At 36.8% G+C, this 18,890-nt stretch overlaps 4 protein-coding genes across 6 annotated transcripts; 2 read left to right on the top strand and 2 right to left on the bottom strand.

Moving 5' to 3' along the window:
• The first annotated feature begins 365 nt into the window (after window positions 1–365).
• On the top strand, window positions 366–7,107 carry LOC114517809 (equilibrative nucleoside transporter 1-like). 3 transcript variants are annotated; one of them, XM_028537632.1, is made up of 15 exons: window positions 366–1,115; window positions 2,978–3,058; window positions 3,304–3,385; window positions 3,609–3,727; window positions 3,811–3,905; window positions 3,988–4,038; window positions 4,241–4,375; window positions 4,485–4,582; window positions 4,716–4,767; window positions 4,892–4,939; window positions 5,199–5,287; window positions 5,453–5,567; window positions 5,713–5,798; window positions 5,928–6,130; window positions 6,428–7,107. In XM_028537632.1, the coding sequence occupies exons 1-15, from the start codon at window positions 1,054–1,056 to the stop codon at window positions 6,537–6,539; spliced, it is 1,428 nt and encodes a 475-aa protein (XP_028393433.1). In that variant the 5' UTR covers window positions 366–1,053; the 3' UTR covers window positions 6,540–7,107. The 3 variants fall into 3 exon arrangements, with proteins under 3 accessions (XP_028393433.1, XP_028393434.1, XP_028393435.1); XM_028537633.1 differs by lacking the exon at window positions 4,892–4,939; XM_028537634.1 differs by lacking the exon at window positions 2,978–3,058.
• A 388-nt stretch (window positions 7,108–7,495) lies between these two features.
• Window positions 7,496–9,028, bottom strand: LOC114517811 (transmembrane protein 41A-A-like). Its single transcript, XM_028537637.1, has 4 exons — window positions 8,833–9,028; window positions 8,356–8,517; window positions 8,145–8,283; window positions 7,496–7,698 (listed from the first exon to the last, which is right to left on the bottom strand). The coding sequence occupies exons 1-4, from the start codon at window positions 9,004–9,006 to the stop codon at window positions 7,511–7,513; spliced, it is 663 nt and encodes a 220-aa protein (XP_028393438.1). The 5' UTR covers window positions 9,007–9,028; the 3' UTR covers window positions 7,496–7,510.
• Window positions 9,029–9,709: 681 nt separating this feature from the next.
• LOC114517648 (creatine kinase M-type-like) lies at window positions 9,710–11,390 on the top strand. Its single transcript, XM_028537433.1, has 4 exons — window positions 9,710–9,902; window positions 10,124–10,389; window positions 10,553–10,739; window positions 10,894–11,390. The coding sequence occupies exons 1-4, from the start codon at window positions 9,710–9,712 to the stop codon at window positions 11,388–11,390; spliced, it is 1,143 nt and encodes a 380-aa protein (XP_028393234.1).
• Window positions 9,896–18,861, bottom strand: LOC114517748 (AP-4 complex subunit beta-1-like). The gene is made up of 20 exons (XM_028537562.1): window positions 18,741–18,861; window positions 18,344–18,467; window positions 18,045–18,217; window positions 17,645–17,775; window positions 17,460–17,515; window positions 17,110–17,195; window positions 16,926–17,019; window positions 16,226–16,349; window positions 15,834–15,960; window positions 15,664–15,759; window positions 15,134–15,297; window positions 14,941–15,062; window positions 14,461–14,626; window positions 14,008–14,156; window positions 13,475–13,580; window positions 13,319–13,374; window positions 12,394–12,941; window positions 12,055–12,190; window positions 11,792–11,958; window positions 9,896–10,375 (listed from the first exon to the last, which is right to left on the bottom strand). The coding sequence occupies exons 1-19, from the start codon at window positions 18,788–18,790 to the stop codon at window positions 11,803–11,805; spliced, it is 2,664 nt and encodes an 887-aa protein (XP_028393363.1). The 5' UTR covers window positions 18,791–18,861; the 3' UTR covers window positions 9,896–10,375; window positions 11,792–11,802.
• Window positions 18,862–18,890: the final 29 nt, after the last annotated feature.

Consider the following 18,890-nt stretch of genomic DNA (forward strand, 5'->3'; position numbering starts at 1 on the left):
TGACAACCTTTGGTAAAAAGGTTAAACTTAGAATATATGATTTCCATCAGAAGCCTATTCAAAATGTTAGGTTGAACCTCCATCTTGATTAAAACTGCATGTTGTATTCTAAATAAGATGCTTTGTCCATTTTGAATTTGCTAAGCTGGTTGTGGTTTTAAAAACCACTTTATTGTAAACAATTATTATATCTCAAGACAATATAAATCAGTAAATTTGGTACAATTTTTTGACCAACAATATCAACCAGAATTTTTGGTTACCCTATTGATCATGCTACACATGCCAACTGTCACATTGTTTAGTGTTATTTATATCTATACCGGAACATAGTGCCATGAGGGAATTATTGTTTGTAACTTAACACTATACGGACAATTCACGAAGAAACATATGGCAGACCTGCCTGCTACGGTATAAATGACTTTAATATTACTCGCTATTGTTCATGTAGTATCATATTGCGAGGGACAAGCAGGGGCTTCATTCGAAGATGTGCGAACGAGTTGTTCACTCGAAGGAAATACAGCGAGAATTTCCTTGGGTAAAGCAAATCAAATCGTAAATGAAATTGTCGCAATAAGTAATCTCTGTCAACGTGGAAACAAGACGTGGGATTTATAACATTGGTGGTATTTTATTTGAAAACTGTTATCCTTACCAAGTGATATAAAGGCAGCTAAATATCTACATCTTGCGCTATGATTTTTCATCGTTTCAAAGCTATTTTTTGTTGAGTTTTCAAGGGAATTCCGTCGACTATTAAATTGCGACATCGTATAGAACGATTGTACGGGAATATATTACTCGGCTAAAAGTACCATCGGCTGTTTTTCCCTGCGACCTTTGTACCTACGAGAATTTTTTACCGACCGGGTATTGTTATCGTACGGGTAAAATCTATCTACGAGCATCGTTCCTGGAGGCGTGCATCTCACGTGTACCTGTCAGAGGAAACCCCCATTGGTCAAAAATATTTCGGCACAAGAAATCAAAGGAAAAACCGCCTCATTTATTGTTTGTGTTGCAACCGAGCTGTCAAGTCTTGTCGAAATGGACAGAGATGAAAGCGCAGAAGGGCTTATAGATGGCCATATAAAGCCCCCGAAAGACAGGTAATGTACCAGAGTTTTGGCTTCGAATTCGAGTTTTTTTTGCCGAGGTTTCGCAATGCTTGAAATTTATCCACGAGTAATTCTGCTGAGCTCAGTGTTAATAATACTGTATCCATTTGTGTCTACCGCGCGGATCTATCTGGGATCTTGTCAGGTCATTTTGAATATCAAAAAAAGCAGGTAAAAATCTCTTTTTCAACAGGGAAAAACCCACGCGATTTTTTTTAAAAAAGAATCTGGTAGAATAAGCCCTTTGGGACTGTAATTTTGCCAAATTTAAAGAGGTTCTATTGTGGTCAACTCTGGCTCGCATGCAAATTAACAGTATCCGAAGGGCATCCCCTTGGCCCTTCGGACACCTGTAATTGTAGTTCATTTATTTAAAATGTTTTCCTCAATCTTTGGATTGTTTTAACAGCGGTAATATGTTACGAAAAGTTCGTAGGAAAGTCTTCAGAACCGTGAGACCTTGATTGACTGGAAGGCCTTAAATTGACCTTGTCCTTTGAAAAATAATTCCCTTTCCCAAACACCGCCTTGTAACTTTGCCAAAAACGCTAGGATTTGCCTGTACAGCGCAGAGGTTATCACCTATTACATTGAAAGGTTTTAAAGGATAAATATTGAGTATATATTTATACTAAATTTGTCCTCTATTGTAAAAATGCAATTTTATATTGTATTTTATATGCGTCAACACATTGAAGTGTATGTGTACGGGATACTTTTTATGAGGGGTCAAGGCCGATCAAATAGTATTTTTTAGTTTTTAACGAAATTCGATTCGTGTTTGTGTTATGTCTGTGATAGGAATTAGTCCTTTTACGTTAATTAAAAGTATTAATATTCGAGTTTCCAGAATTCAAAATTGAAGAAAAGTTGTATCAAAGGTCATATGCGTTATCACGTGCAGGATGAATGCAAAGCCTGCAGAAAGGTCGTTAATTTAGTAACTATGTGTAGGTGCAAATGAGCGCATTGTTAGCAGCCATTCACTGTAAATAATTGCTTGGCAACTTTTTGCCAAGGCTTAGGAAAGCGGTTTGATGTAGGTTTACAACCATAGTTACAAAATACCCAATTGGTTCCTATTATATCATTTGATATTGTACCCCCTATCATGGTGTAATATTTCTGAGCAAACAATGTCCTTATCTTAAGCATAATAACCTATCATTCAAGTATACAGGCAGACCTAATTATTACTCATTTTCAAGGCATTATGATAATGATAATTGCAGATTTTTTACCTTGCTGCAGAAGTGGCTGCTAACTAAACTAGTTGGCCTTGTCTGGGTATAGTTTAGGTATAAACCAGTTAGGCAATGCCTGCTGTTTGTTTCCTAGTTTCAATTTATCCCACTGATTCAGGGAATAAACCACTTCATGTGCAGAAACATTCTACTACTCAATGGTGAACAAATCTCAATATCACTTGAAGGAAACTAACAAGTTTCTTTCATCAATACCCAGTCCAATACTACCATCCTAAAGACTCTTCCAGACCACATGTCTCAACGCTACTTACTCACAAGATCGCTACAAGTGCTGCAACTACTTAGAATAAAGGCAGCTGTTTTGTGGGATACTAATTATACAAAAAATACCAGCATAAGACTCATTTCCTAGATATCAAAGTTGGTTGACAAATACGATTCAAGTGTTTTCATGAAATATTCATAAATCAAGTGTATGCAAACAAGCTTTTGACAATCGAATGATAAAAACAGTGTGAAAGAGTAAATTGTCTGGTCAAACATTTCATTGAGCTCAGCATGAAATCTCAGCCTCAGGATAAATTTCAAGCTATGGTCTTCAAAATGAACAAAATTCACAACATACTTGCCAAAACTATAAAACAGGCCGGTTGTAACAATTGTTGTAACAAGTGAAGGAACAAAGATCAAAGAGGAAACTCCCGGGGTAACAAAATTACATGACAGGTAAGCTGGAAGCTTGCAGCTTTCTCGTCTTTGGATATGAAGTGTTCTTCTGTCTGTGTGCACTTGAAGATGATTCAACTATAACTTTGATTTGCTGTTTTAAGTTTTTTTAGATATAAATGCCTATAGACTGGCCTTAAAAACTATGTGGTTGTCATTAAAAAAATGTGGTTATTCACATAAACACTACCCTAAATGTGGATTTATACCATTAGTGTTATTAACATTGGATTAAATATATTTAGATTCAACCTTGTCTATTTCATCATCGTACTACAAGGCATTGGGACATTGTTACCATGGAACTTTTTTATCACAGCACATGCAGTATGTAAAATTACTACTCCACCAAGTTTGTTTAGACACAGTTCTACAATCTCAGTTGCATTCTCTATTCACTTTTAAATAACTGCATTTTAATTTGTCATCCATATTAAGAGGTCATTTGCAAGTGTCAATACCTGGCAATGAGCCCAGTCATGTCCACTTAGAGATGTTATAATCTGCTTAAAAATTTACACACCATTAACTATATACTTTGTCTTTCCAGTACTTCTTCGCCAAACTAAAAGGCACTCGTTATCAACATGAATTTGAGAATTTCTTTGCATTGGCTGCATTTGGACCCAATCTTGTTGCATTCTTTTTAAACACTATGTTTAAACACAAGTTAGTATCCTGATGCTCTTAAATTTTGTTTGTATAATAATCCTGATAATTTGCCTTACTCTTTGACAACATTCTTCTCCTAGGGTTCCCCTGAAGATTAGAATTCTAGTGCCATTATTTGTGATGACGGGCATATTTATTGTAACAGCATCTTTGGTCCGGGTGGACACTGACGAATGTAAGGAGAGCTATGTGTACCAAATGAATTCATCTATTTCACTTTTAGTACGTACTAAAATATACTTCCGCAATCTTCTTAGGGAAAGGTAGTTTCTTCGCAATCACTTTGGTAACAATTGCGCTCATCAATGGTGAGTATAACTGTCACTTATTTAACTACCAGGCAATCTCACTCTCATCTTCTAGGTTTGCTTCTGGCCCAGCCCTGTTGATCTGTTGGTGCATGATCATAGGAATACAAGACTAGACAGTCTATATCGCCGATGATGATCATCTATGGTGTATATTGTGTATGGATATAGTTATAACGCAATATTTTTGTAATTCTTTTAGTATTTTGCGCTGTGTATCAAGGAGGTTTGTTTGGTCTATCTGGCATGATGCCACCAAGATACACCCAGGCTTTGATGACAGGACAGGGGATTGGTGGAATCTTTGCATGTTTTGCAGATATTGGCTCAAAAATAGGTAAATCTTTACGATGATCAATCTTGTTAGAGGAATATCTTTCTGGCAGCAGTGATGTGCCATATTTTCATCAAATATCACAAGACCTTACTTGTTCTGTCTATTTCAGGAACTTCTAATCCAATCAGCAGTGCATTTTGGTACTTTCTAACAGCATGTCTTGTGCTTATTATATGTATTATATCATATCTTGGTCTGTATAAGATTGTAAGTAGCACATCCAGTGTTCAAACCACATTCTAATAACTGCTGTGTTTTTATTTCAACTTCATAATGCTGTATTTTAATTCTCAAGTCAGTTCTCAAGTTAATTCAAATCCCAATGAATTCTGTTGTGTAGAAATTTTCTCAACATTTTCTGGAAAGTCACAGAGAACAAGTTAATATTACAGGTAAGATTGGGTTGGTCTTAGCCTAGTATATGCAGCAAGGCCAGTGCAATAGTGCTGCCCTAAAGAACCAATCTCCATCCACCAATCAATAAACAAAATCTACTAATTTTGACAATGATTATAGGTAAAACAAGTGTACAACCAGATGACTTCACTGATTCGGGCAAACCAAGTATGTCAACTCTACTACTTCGGCAGTTTTCGGTCTGCAAACTTATTAACTTAATAATTAACTTCAAATTTAAGCCCTAAGCAATGCATGTGTGCATATCTGCCAGCTTTATTTCTGCTCCAACCAACAGTAGACTTTACTTGGTTTTTGTTTAAAAGTAAGTCTTAACTGTATTTCTTACTGAAGGAGGACAGAAGGATCTTGTATATTCATCTCATCAATGCTGTAATTTTGAGCCATGAAAAATGTATTCTTTCAGTTTTAACAGGTGCAATGGAGAAAGATTTGCCAGATTATGATGTGAAAGTTGAGAAATCAATGCCACCATTTCTTTTGATAATGAGAAAGGTATGATGTATTGATCCTTCTGGGGTTCATGGAATATATTTTTGTAGATCAAACAAGTAGGATGCCCAAATCTTTTAGGGTTGATCATTGTAAAAACATCAATCAGCTAGCCATGGCCTCCTCAATGAATCCATGAAGCCATAATCTTTCCATTTTATCTTCTAGATATGGCGGCTAGCTCTATCAGTCCTCTTGGTGTTTATGGTAACATTATCTGTGTTTCCTGCAGTCCTTTCTGGTATTAAATCAGAAAATCATGGAGATGGCTCAGAATGGACAGGTATCTTCAATGTGACCTGAAAATCAACCCAGGGTCCAAACCTCATGTAATGAGGTCATATAACAAGATGTGAAAATTTGTAAATTATCTTTTGAAGGTAAAACTAGCAAAGTACTGCCAGTACACAATATTTTTTCTGTTTTAGGTAAATTTTTCACTCCTGTAGTATGTTTCCTTATCTTTAATGTTGGTGATTTTTGTGGACGGGTAATTGCTGGTTTTATACAAAAGGTATGTGTGTACCAATGTAGCCACGACAATGCATTGTTTGAAGACATTACCAAAGTTTGAAGTGATTGCAGAAACACTTCACCATTTTCTGAAGCCAGAAGGTTAAATTTTCTGTCTGTTATCCTCCAGCCTGGTAAAGATGGTTACTGGCTTCTTGGCTGCTGTGTATCAAGATTCGTCTTTCTTCCCCTTTTTGCATTTTGCAACTTTAAACCACGAAGGACTACCCACACCCTGTTCTTTACGGAGGATTATTGGCCAATCATATTCAATGCTGTCTTCGCTGTCAGCAATGGATATCTTGGTAGTCTATGTATGATGTATGGGCCTAAGTAAGTACTTCATATTATTATGACCAATCACTTTTTTAATTATGTAAAACTTTGCTGGCCAAAATTCAGACAAGATGATTTCACCCTTTCATACCATACTTTGTATGGTGTTCTTATGGATATTGAGACACTGTTTAATCGTAGAGATGGTGTTACTTCATATTGATGGTTCTGTTATTGACACTGTTCAGATGTTTTGTTTGACAAGTACATAAAGCAGTGATCAAATCCTAGTCACCGAGGTGAAAGTTAGATGCACAATTGATGTGAATCACATACACATTGCATTACTCCTAGGTTGGTGGAAAGTAAATATGCTGAAACAGCTGGTACTATGATGGCATATTTTCTTGCTCTTGGGCTCGGACTGGGTGGAGCTGCATCATTTGGTATCACAAAGACAATATAAATATTATCCTTGGAGCGTTGTTTCTCGTTACATGAATATACATTAAACATTCGTTGATGATATGTTTTATACTCACTCATTTGCGCTCAAACGTTGGACATACTGCAGACGGTAGTTAAATATACATCACAAAGTGATCTTCTGAAATCAAAGCATGGCTTGGAAAGTGTTTTAGACTATTATGATATTTGAAGGACACTTCCATTTTCCAAATGATTAAGGGCCTCTCCAGGTGATTATTTTTCTCCTACACCTTCACTAAATATGATAGTGATGCAAAACACAGGCATGCAAATATATGATAGCAAAGGGTAACCTTAAGCTTAAAGTCTCCAGGTACTTCGGATTCACTGAATATCATATATAGTTATTCATCTTCCTAGCCATATTTCACTATGGACTAAGAACATTGCAAAACACTTGGTCTTAGGTTATTTCAAATTACATATAAATTATTATCAGAACATATTCATTTCAGTCAAACCTTGTTTCAATGCTTTCAATGTAAGGTTACTAGTTATTTAGTCTGTTTATGACAAGTTGGTAAACAGGGACATGATTACATGATTTGAAAAGACAACAAAAAGTAAAATAATGAAGCATTAAGGCTTCAATTAAGTTTTGAATTAGAGTTTAATTTTTCATGTAAACATTGATGTTGATTGATATGATAATGAGATGAAAATAATTTATAAATCATTTATATGCATATGTGTTTAAATGCACTTTTTGCAAACTACAGAATATATAGAACATATATGTATATTATTGCAAATGACCAAACAATCTTCTGTCCTTTCTTTTAAATTTAATGGAGAATTTTAATTTTCAAACCATTACTGGTGGGTAATGGGAATTGTACATTCTACCAGAATACCTTCATTTAGAAATTGTTTACAGTGAATTAGCAGAAAAACAAACACAAAAAGGTAAAGGTAAAAGGTAAAAATCCTTTGCAGCAATTTTCTCTTTCATTTTTCTTTTTTATTATGAGTTCTATTGTTATTCATTCTTTTTATAATCATGCCTGGTACTAGAGAAACAGTGGCAATGCCAATGAGCTTAACTACAGCATTCATTGTCAGTAGTTCATCTAAGGAACTAAGTTCGCTTAACAGACATCCAGTCTGAACACAAATATAGTTATATGGCAGCAAACCTGGAATAATGATATGAAATACAGGAATTAACAGACTCTACTACCATAGAAAAATTCTGCAAAATGGTAAGGATATATCCTGAGTTCACAAATTGGTAAGTAATTGCCTTTCAATATAAAAGTTGCATTGTACCAACGTTTAAATTATTTATGTGCAGTGTTGTGTATGTGCAGGCTCACATTGAATTTGTGTTCTTTTTTAAAAGGCTTATACAACAGTAGGCAACTCTAAGATTACTTTAAATGATGATCTTACATCAAATCTTATTTACTTAAAATCTCATTTGAAGGGAATTTTACATAAAGATTGGATATATATATATATATATTCCTGAATATGTAACAGATTTTGTGTGTTCACTGATAGTTTAGACTGTATGAATTATAACAACTGATGAAACATCTCGCACAACATGTTACAATTTAAATACAAATGGCAGACTTACCAATGAAAACAGAAGGGAAGAATAATTTTAATGGAATATCCAGGACAGGAGATGCCATGTTGAGGAACCAGTTGGGACTCATTGGAAAGAAACGGAGGAAGAGTAGAAATCCAAAAAGATTGTCGCTATTTTCTTTAATCTATAAGACAAGAAAGACAGGATTTTGTTCACATTTCAAAATCATTTCTGGAGATGATCCGATGCCACCAACCTTGTTCTGTAAGCGTTGAAGTTTCTGCGGAAAGTAGTGGAGCAGCACAGGTCTCCCAAAGTATTTTGATAGCAGAAAACAACACGAAGCACCAGTTGCTGTCATGATACAGACACAGGGTAGACCATACTTGAGACCGTATAAAGCACCTGCCAGCAGGTTCTATGAAATGTTTGAAATAAAAAACCCCAATAAATGCTAGGTAAAGTAGCTAGTGCACTAGTTGGGGCATAGTGTCCTCTTAGGAGATTGAATACATTTGTAGAGGATCTTATGCAGGATTTTAATACCTGGATTTTCCTTATGGGGGCAGGAAATACACAGATTAGGGCATTAGGCTAAGTGGGGTCTCTTGAATTGGTATAATATGCCTTGGCAATTGGTGAATTCGCTGAAATTCAGGTGAATTACCGGGTACCATCTATCTAAATTGTTGCTTTACACTTTGAGCATGTAGTGATGAATTCTAATGCTCACCATGAAAACAGATCCAGGTATAGCAAATGTTTGCTTGTAAAGATAAGCACTGCAAAATAGCAGAAGAACATAAAATGGCTTCTGCTGCTGATAGTCCCGTAATAACTTTGCCAGGTTCTTCAATTCATCGAGATTTTGAGGAAATTGGAGCTCACTACATTTAAAAAAAAACATTTGAAAGACGAAGTTATATTCATTTATATTGCACACGATTCTTTGAGTTGAAAATGTTGTTCAGTTAACTGCCCTGAAACAACAGGATTGCAGTTTTTTGGGACTGGCACGTGGCTTTAAAAACTGCTTCCTCCTTTCTGTAAATGTAATAAGGTATATTCTGTGTTCAGTGTGTTGGACAGAAATCACAGAATAGAATTTGTACAGTACAATTTTTTACCTTTGTGAGATATTATTGTTGTCATTATCGGTCGCATTCTGAGCTGTCAATGTCGGTCTATATCGCGACAGTGTGTACAGACATGAAGTGGCCGTTGAAAATATAAATATGATGGTTAAAATGGAGAAAATTGGTTTCTCAAATAAAGTGGCCATCTTGCATTTAAATTACGCGGGTAAAAGCCCGTCGATCATTGACCTGCGCTTGGGCATGATAAGATGTCAACAGTGAATGGATGTCAATCATTTTTTTGTAAAGTCGATTTAGATTAAATTTGAGGTTAACTTTAATCGAGGATTAACAAGAATCCAATTTTGGATGCCGAGAATGAAACGCGACGCAGGCTAATTAATACACTAATTAGATCTTGTGAGGTCACAATTAGAAGCGCTAATTTGCTACACTAATTAGCAGACCCACTTGCGCGTTCATCGCAAATCAAATCGTTTCCAATTTGCCGCACCGCTTTCTTCAAATCCAAGAATGTCTGGAAATCAAGAAGTTAAAAGTGCCTACAAGAATTTCCCAGCTGACGCGGATTTCCCGGACCTTTCCAAACACAACAATTACATGGCAAAAGTTCTCACGAAGGAAATCTATGCAAAATTGCGCGACAAAGTCACGAAGAACGGTTTCACATTGGACGGAATTATCCAAACTGGAGTTGATAACCCAGGTTTGTGAGAAAATATATTTCGATTTAAGTAAATGTTTTGACAAAAACTCAATGGTCTGGAACATAGTTTCAATGCAAGGAAAAATGTCTGAAGCAATGTTTAAGCGCATGATTCGAAATTAAGAAACATAATGCCAAGGATTGTCTTGCTCTGAAGAGTAAAATTCTGAACTCGAGTAAATGGCAGTCACGGGTAATCGATCGATGATTTTGTTGATCAGGTCATCCGTTCATCATGACGGTGGGTTGTGTGGCAGGCGATGAGGAATCCTACGATGTCTTTGCGGACTTATTGGATCCTGTCATTGAAGTGCGTCACGGTGGCTTCAAGAAGACGGACAAACATAAGACTGATTTAGACGCGACCAAACTGAAGGGCGGAGACGACCTGGATCCACAGTACGTGTTCTCGAGCCGCGTGAGGACTGGACGCAGCATCCGGGGATACTCCTTGCCGCCACATTGCTCAAGAGCTGAGAGAAGAAAGGTAAAAAGGAACTGATCTTATAACTGGAGTTACTAGACAACACATAAACTCTCTATTTGAAAGGGTAGTTATTAAGTAAGTTACTAAGGCATTATGTGACCAAGTCAGTTTTAACTATTTGACCAAAGTTGAGAATCGAGGCATCAAATGTATCGTATTTTAGGTCGAGTCGATTACAGTAAGTGCGCTGGATCAATTGGACGGAAAATTCAAAGGCAAATATTATCCGTTGAACAAGATGACGGAGAAAGAGCAAAATCAGTTGATTGAAGATCATTTTCTGTTCGATAAACCCGTCTCGCCATTGTTGACTTGTGCTGGTATGGCGCGCGATTGGCCCGACGCAAGAGGTGAGCTAAAAAGGCCTCTCTCCCTACGACAACTTGTGGGACAGACTTGATAAGATTTCCAATAAAGCACCTGGGTATGAAGTGTTAAGGAAATCTAAGGTGGTCAGCAATGCTGAAAATCAAATCGTATTTTAACCACTTTTAATTCTCGCAGGAATCTGGCACAATAAGGACAAGAATTTCCTTGTCTGGGTCAATGAAGAGGATCACATTCGGGTTATCTTCATGCAAAAGGGTGGAAACATGAAAGACGTCTTCGAACGATTTTGTACTGGACTACAGAAGACCGAGGAACTCATGAAGAAGGCTGGGTCTGAGTTCATGTGGAACGAACATTTGGGCTTCGTGCTCACGTGCCCTTCGAACCTGGGCACGGGACTGCGCGCTGGCGTACACGTGAAGCTTCCGAACTTGGCCAAAGACGAAAAACGGCTGGACGGAATACTCGAGAAACTGCGGCTTCAGAAACGTGGTACGGGAGGCGTGGACACCGCGAGTGTCGGGGGTGTGTACGATATTTCAAATGCTGACAGAATCGGATTTTCCGAAGTCGAGCTGGTTCAAGGTGTCATCGACGGAGTGAAGCTGTTGGTTGATATGGAGAAAAGACTGGAGAAGAGTGAAGCGATTGACGACCTCATCCCAAAATAGAACAACTACGTCATACATCGGAAGACATGCAATTTGAACTATAATCGAAGAAGCAAATATTGCAGAAATTTCTCAGTATGAATTAATACTCACTTTAAATGATAGTACACCCATATGAGAGAATCATTATAACCAAGACCTTTGAAACTTTACGCATTGAAAAATTAAATAACTTAAATAACTTCAAAGAAAAATTCGTTTGTGTTTTTTGTTTGAACCAAAGTGAACCAAGTGTTTTGTCTTGGGGATTGATATAGCAGAGGAAATGTGCATATACCAACTCTTTTGGAAGTAAACGGGCTTTAATGCGGGTATTTTTACAATGCGCAATGCAAGAAATGACTCTCAACCACAACTCTCTACGAACAAAGGCTTAGCTATGAAAAGATTTAATAAATTACCGTGCTCTATTCTACGACGACGTGGTTTCAACGGAGCCGAGATGAAGACAGTTCTGTAAGACTTCGATGAAGGAATGAACGTTCGTCGGATCTTCCATCTTAATCACACATCTCATATCCAATGTCGTACTGTCCAAACACACCTCGCATATTATGTAGCAATCACACTGAAAAAAACACAAAGATACATTTTCATAAACTTCCTTCATATTTGAACGTTGCAACGAAGTTTTTTGGTGGATCTGAATAGGAAGAAACTGTACCTGAGCGTAAAGAAAGTATCTTATCTGCTCTGCATCAGGCGGCGAGGAAGCCATGGTATATATTCTATGGTTTGTCAGTGATTTTAGTAGGTTCTCTTGATCCGGGAGTTGATCAAGCTGGATCTCATAGGACTCCCTGAAAGAGAGAATAATACTATCAGTATAATTTATTTCAGATATCATTAAACATCGCCAGGCAACAAGGCGTGATATAAAATAGTACCACACAATAAAAGATACAATGTATCTGATACATCATCAACACCATATGCCAGACCACATACCATATTATCCATACCACATACCATATAATCATACCATAACCCCCACAATACTCACGCTTCAGGTAATTCTCCCCATAGGGTCTCAAATATCTCGGGTGATAGATCAGGTTCTTCAACTAGCTCCAACAATGACGAAACATCACGATTCTCTGATGTCCCATCTTCCCCCTCATCATCCCTCTTTCCTAGACTTCCATCCAACGAAATCCGTCTGTCTTCCTGAATTTCCACCGAACTCTCGCTGATAGGAGTTTCGCATTCCCTGACAGAGTTACCACCATCACTGGTCGAGTCTTTCACCGCATGGACATCGCTCGGAGAATCCTCGTTGGTTTCCAGCTCATCAATAGCACTCTTCCTTGCGGTTAAGTTGTCGTCTACGGGTAGTAATGATTTTTCCTTGGAGACAAAGTCAAAGGATTGGTTCGAAGTATCTTTTATTGAAGAAACGTTATCTTCCAATGTGGAAACGTTTTCATCCAAAGGATCTAGAAGTTCTAGAGATGAGTTGGTGTTGTTTGCTTCCTGAGTCATGTCTTCGTCTATTTCAACTAAACTGGTGTCTACTGCCACAGCCAGGACTTTGTCACTCTTTGAATCCTTCTAAAGAATATTATGAATAAGGAATTATATGATATGATATGATATGATATATGATATGGTATATGATATGGTATATGATATGGTATATGATATGGTATATGATATGATATGATATGATATGATATATATGATATGATATGATATGATATGATATGATATGATATGATATGATATGATATGATATGATATGATATGATATGATATGATATGATATGATATGATATGATATGGTATATGATATGATATGATATGATATGATATGATATGATATGATATGATATGATATGATATTTCATGATATGATATGACATGATATGGAGGGTATAGAATGATATATATGTTATGTTGTGATAAGACAAGAATGGAAACCTGCCAACCTTCGACTCATTTTCCCGAGGATTACTAACATTTTCTCTCCCTTTGCTTTTCACGGCTTAGACAAAATAAAGCAGTAAATTGACGCGGAGAATTTCAAGTAAAAGTGAACGAAATAGATAAATCATTTATGCCCCCCACCGGTTGAAAAAACTTACAATCTCGCTTGTTCTTTCTTCCACCGAGATTTTCTTGTTCGGTAAACGCTGACGATAGTTGGCCATATACAACAGACAACGTATTGAATTCTTTCATTAATAATTCCTAACATAAATGACAATTGTTATAATCCTATCTATTCTAAGGTTATTATTGAATTGCAAAACTGAACTGGCTGATGAAATCAAGTAAACTGAAGTGAACTTAAATGAATTATATATAAACTGAGCTAAACTAAACTGAACTCAACTGGATTGAAATAAAATGAAATAAAGTGAACACAACTGAATTGAATTGAACTGAGCTAAATTAAAGTGGACTCAACTGGATTGAAATCAACTGAAATAAAGTGAACACAACTGAATTGAATTGAGCTGAGCTAAATTAAAGTGAACTCAGCTGGATTGAAATCAACTGAAATAAAGTGAACACAACTGAATTGAACTGAGTTAAACTAGAGTGAACTCAACTGGATCGAACTGACATAAACTGAACTAAAAGAGGACTAGATCAGCAACAGCCTGAATGATACCTTGGAATCAATCCTAACGATATTTGTATTGTCAATGAACTGAGCGCTTCTTGGACAACAGATCACATCTTTTGCCTTGTTTACGTCGACTTCCAGTAAACGGTAATACAGCAATGCTCGGTCGCGAATATCCATGTTATATTCTTGTTCTATGAATGAAGAACAAACAAGTAATAATAGCACGATAATAACAGAATGAAATCCTTCAACAACGGGTAATTTGATGAAATATTGAACAAAACAAACTGCATCATCTTGTAAACCTAAGCTTGAGCTATTAAAACATGCACGATGCGAAATTCTGGTAGTCTTTCGTCTTCATTCCAAGGTAATTGTCAGCTGGACGAAAATCCTGAGTTTGCAAAACGAATGCAGTCGATCTTAAGAGACAGCTGTACCATTAGGAAAACAAGTAAATTAGGGAACATAGGTGCTAAATATACTGTACAGTACCTATGCAGTGTTCGAGCAAATGTCCCAGCATTGCCTGACATTCAGGAGGACGTTTAAAGAATAATTTCATGGTTGCGGTCAACAATTCCAGCTTCACTTCTGGAGATATCTCTTTCTCGATATCATCAATAAGAGCTTCTATGACGTACGGGGCATCTGGAATACTCTGTGGGCAAGATTAAAACCTCGAATCAATTTAATCCTTGAGAGTCGGTCAGGATTAGAGTTGGATTTATAATTAGTGTTAACTCTAATCAACCATAAACATAATCTAAGTTCTAATCTTAATCTCAAGGATTAGATTCGTATAAGATTTACTGACCATGTAATTATGTATCACTATCAATTTGTAATCGTCTTAACGAGAAATGACTTCTGTCTCTCTGAAAGCTGTTCATATACAGTGATATACTTGCAGATTTAGCTGCAATTTGGATGAAAATTTCTGCGATTGATATTCTTGAGGTACCACCACCTTACCTCACCAAATTCCCCCAGCATCCAGAAAACACTAGCCCTGCCATCTGGCAGGAGATCAAGCTTCAAGAACTTGCTAATGTTGGGCACCAAATCAGAATGTTTGTCGTATTTGAGGACCAGGTCTGAAATTTAGGAAATGAGTCGTTCAGGTCGCACAGCATGATTAAAATATCGATAATGTATCAATCGGTACCTCTTAGGGCTGCAAGAGAATGCGACACAATCGAATCATCACGTAATTCAAGAAACGAAATCAATATTTCGATGCACATGTCTGCATGGATTGGGTGAAGAAGAGCGATCTTGCCGATGTTATGGATCGAGTGAGAGGTTGTTTCACTGTGCTGGGCATGGTAACTATATGATAAATAATGAAGTATTACAATCTACCCATAAGCAAAACTTGTATACCATACCGTGTCGACCATGGTCGAGTTGGCCGGAAAATGACGAATACGACCATGGTCGAATTGGCCGGAAAATGACGAATACGACCATGGTCGAGTTGGCCGGAAAATGACGAATACGACCATGGTCGAGTTGGCCGGAAAATGACGAATACGACCATGGTCGAATTGGCCGGAAAATGACGAATACGACCATGGTCGAATTGGCCGGAAAATGACGAATAAGACCAATGTCGAATTGGCCGGAAAATGACGAATACAACCACGGCGTTTGTCACAACACAATATAGAACGACATATAAACCACATTCTTTACCTTAGTTCATCCAAGATCTGTTTGCCGTTTGAATCAGTGATCAATTTTGACAGCAGATCAAGTTTCTTGATTTTCAAATAGACGGGATCATTATACCTGAGATAAATTCCATTATTATCACAAGATCATATATATTGTTCCGTGTGAACGAGGATGACGTAATTTCTCACCTGCAGTAAAAGGATGATACGCTGTCTTGAAACAGGCCGGGTGATTGAAGAAAGATCATCTCAATGTGACATGCAACGGAGTACGCAATTTCTGGTGATTTCGACATCAGAGCGGTCAGTAATGGCACTAAACAATTCAAGTAGATTCAATGTTACTACAGTACAATAATATAAAGACGAGTTATGTATCATGGTTGAGACGCCATCATTAAAGGGAAGTTCCTTGGCATTTAGGAAAGGTCGAAAGAGAAACACTGAATAAACCGTTGCAAAGCAGTAAGTGCTAGACAAGTCAGGCTAGTATTAGTATAGCAACAGTCAAATGATATTGAAAAAGATTAAAAATGAAACACTGGATAAAACCCAAGAACTAAAAGCACAGCTTGGAATACCTTTGATCCTATTAAACACGTCTTCCCTCAATTCGGCGAGGACTGATGAGTAGTGCAAGAACACTCGTATAGCACCAAGAACGACACTTGTGTTGGCATGCTTCAAACAAACATCCAAACTGTTCTAAAAACATGAAATTATCATGCAAGAACACCATTGAATATCGTATCGATATTACTTTGAGATACGAAAGAAAGAGAACTAGAGAAGGGTTAAGCAAGAAATCTCCCTGGAAAGGTTGACCCTGCCGTCTACGACACCGCAGAAATTGGTGTTGGAAGTCAAATATCTCATCAGTTGCTCACATTTGAATCCTAGTATTCAGAAACTGCTGTCAAAGAAAATACTATCAAATAAGTTGAAAACAAGTTCAATTTTTCTTCCAATATCGGTTTTGGAAACTTTTGAAGGCTCTTCGTATGCATCTGCCACCGTAAAATGGCCATTTTGAGACATTTTCAGACATTTTCAGATGATTTGTTTTTGCCGTGTGCAAGCTTCAAATCTTTTGTGCAAGAGATATTTTGTTGAGTATTTATAAATCTTTTAGCTTGCCGAATTTAAAGTCTAAGTATTGAGAATTACGGCTAAGTCTACCAATTTCCGCGGTGTCGCCGTCTACCGTCTACCGGACTGTGCATGCAAAACGTGCTATACGCACTATAGATCGAATTTGCGTTTGATGAAATCACTGCCTACCAAAGTGCTGTAGATATCTTCATCCTTTTTTGGACGACAACGCATCAGGATGTCCAACAAAAACTGCAGAGCCCATTCATCAAACCTTTGTAGTCTTGAATGAAAAAAAGTTGACCTTTTATACTTGGATTGTTGCTAGATACAAGAGAGGATATTAAAACCTGGCTTAATTGTACGGTTGTACCTCTTCAATAAGAAATGGTGAAGAGAAGATGAACTCTTCTCGTGTATAAGCATTTCCTCCAATACATAAAGGCAGTTACGACGAACCTGACAATGTTATAAGTGAAGCAATTTTAGTCATTATTTAACTGGGGATATAAATGCTAAAATAATAAATACTTGGGTCATTGATATCCCTAAAAGACATTGCTCATCCCCCACAAAGTGTCATTTTAACAGTCACAGGAATTTCCTTAAGGAGATTTTAAGAAAAATACAAATGATATTGATAATAGCTTAACACAAATGCATATAAAACAAGAAGGTATATAAAAAGTAATTGGTATTTTTCTTAAATGCAAATTAGTATACCTGGATATCTTTATCTTTTGTCAATCTTTCATTTAACAGTTTTACGACATCATCAACTAAAGCAACACAAAGGAAAAACAAAAATTTCTCCGCTAAGATATTAAGAATCAATTATTTTATACCGAGCCAATAAAAGTATTGGAAAAAAACGAAAAAAACAATAGAGGTCTGTTATCAATCAATACCTTTGAATTCGCTGGGCGCTAACTTATAAAGTTGGAGGCATCCTATTATAGCCGCTTTTCTGACATAAGGACTGTGATCACTGACTCTTTTGAGAATAGCATCTTTTGTGTACTCAACAAGACTTGCAAGTCTGTAAAAGAGCATCAAATGAATCGTATACAGAAGAATCGAAAATTAATTGCAACATGATATGTCTGACTTTATAGTTATTCTCTTTGTTTAATTCCAGATGAATATAAGCACCCTAGTTGGACCTAAATTATAGTTGTTGTATTGTACTCTGTCGAATGCAGGTAATTTTAGTGATCATCAGTAGAACCAGGTACCATCAGAGTATCAATGGTCTTGCCAACTTGTAACATGTATCTTACAACAAACTTTTAGGAAAATATAACGAACCTTAACGAGCCCATGCTTCTTATTGCAAGACCTCTGACCATGTAATTAGTATCCTCTGCATCTCGCTTCAGAGTGTTCACAGTGAGCAAAGCAAGGTCTGCATGTGAGCTAGCATAATGACACAGGTACAGATAACATAATTTCTTCTGGACAAGATCCTTTGTTGCAGCAGACTAGAAAACATCAGAGTTCAGTGAGTTGGCTGACTTTAACATACCTTATTTCATCCCCTTGGTAATTTGTTAAGATATAAAGAACATAGAAGACAAATCTCATACTAAATCACCTATGTAACGTACCTTAACTATAGTTGTAAACAAAGGGGTCATATCAATCCCTTTCGTCATGTACAAGATAACTTGCTGGATCAACTGTTTGTATTTTGCTGGATTCCTCTGGTTCTCTGCTTTGTTTAACTCATCTCTAAGAATAGCATACAGTGTTGGAAGGAAAATTATAGAAGGCCTTTGCAGACAATCACAGAAAGTAAGGTCATAGGATGGGGGGGGGGTTTGTATTTAGGTAGAGTAGGCACCTCCTGTAAAGGGCATCATACAAGGACGAAAGTCAATTAAAATAACGATCCTAAAATGTTTAGCAAACAAAAATACGGACACACTTTTTTGTTTTGTTAAAAATTTCAAATCCTCAAATTTCAATCCGTTTAATAATGATTACGAAAGAGATTTGACTTACTTGAGTTCAGTGACTTCATCCTTATACGTGCACAGCCCAAACGAGGACATTTTTGTTGATATTTATTATAATATTCTACAAAATGCAGGATATAAAATTAAAGAACAAAAATAAAGTTTGAAAATTTAAATGACGTCCCATTAATTTTGT

The sequence above is a fragment of the Dendronephthya gigantea genome, unplaced genomic scaffold, assembly GCF_004324835.1.
Source record: "Dendronephthya gigantea isolate DGI-Jeju-01 unplaced genomic scaffold, DenGig_1.0 000009F, whole genome shotgun sequence".
NCBI lineage: Eukaryota > Metazoa > Cnidaria > Anthozoa > Malacalcyonacea > Nephtheidae > Dendronephthya > Dendronephthya gigantea.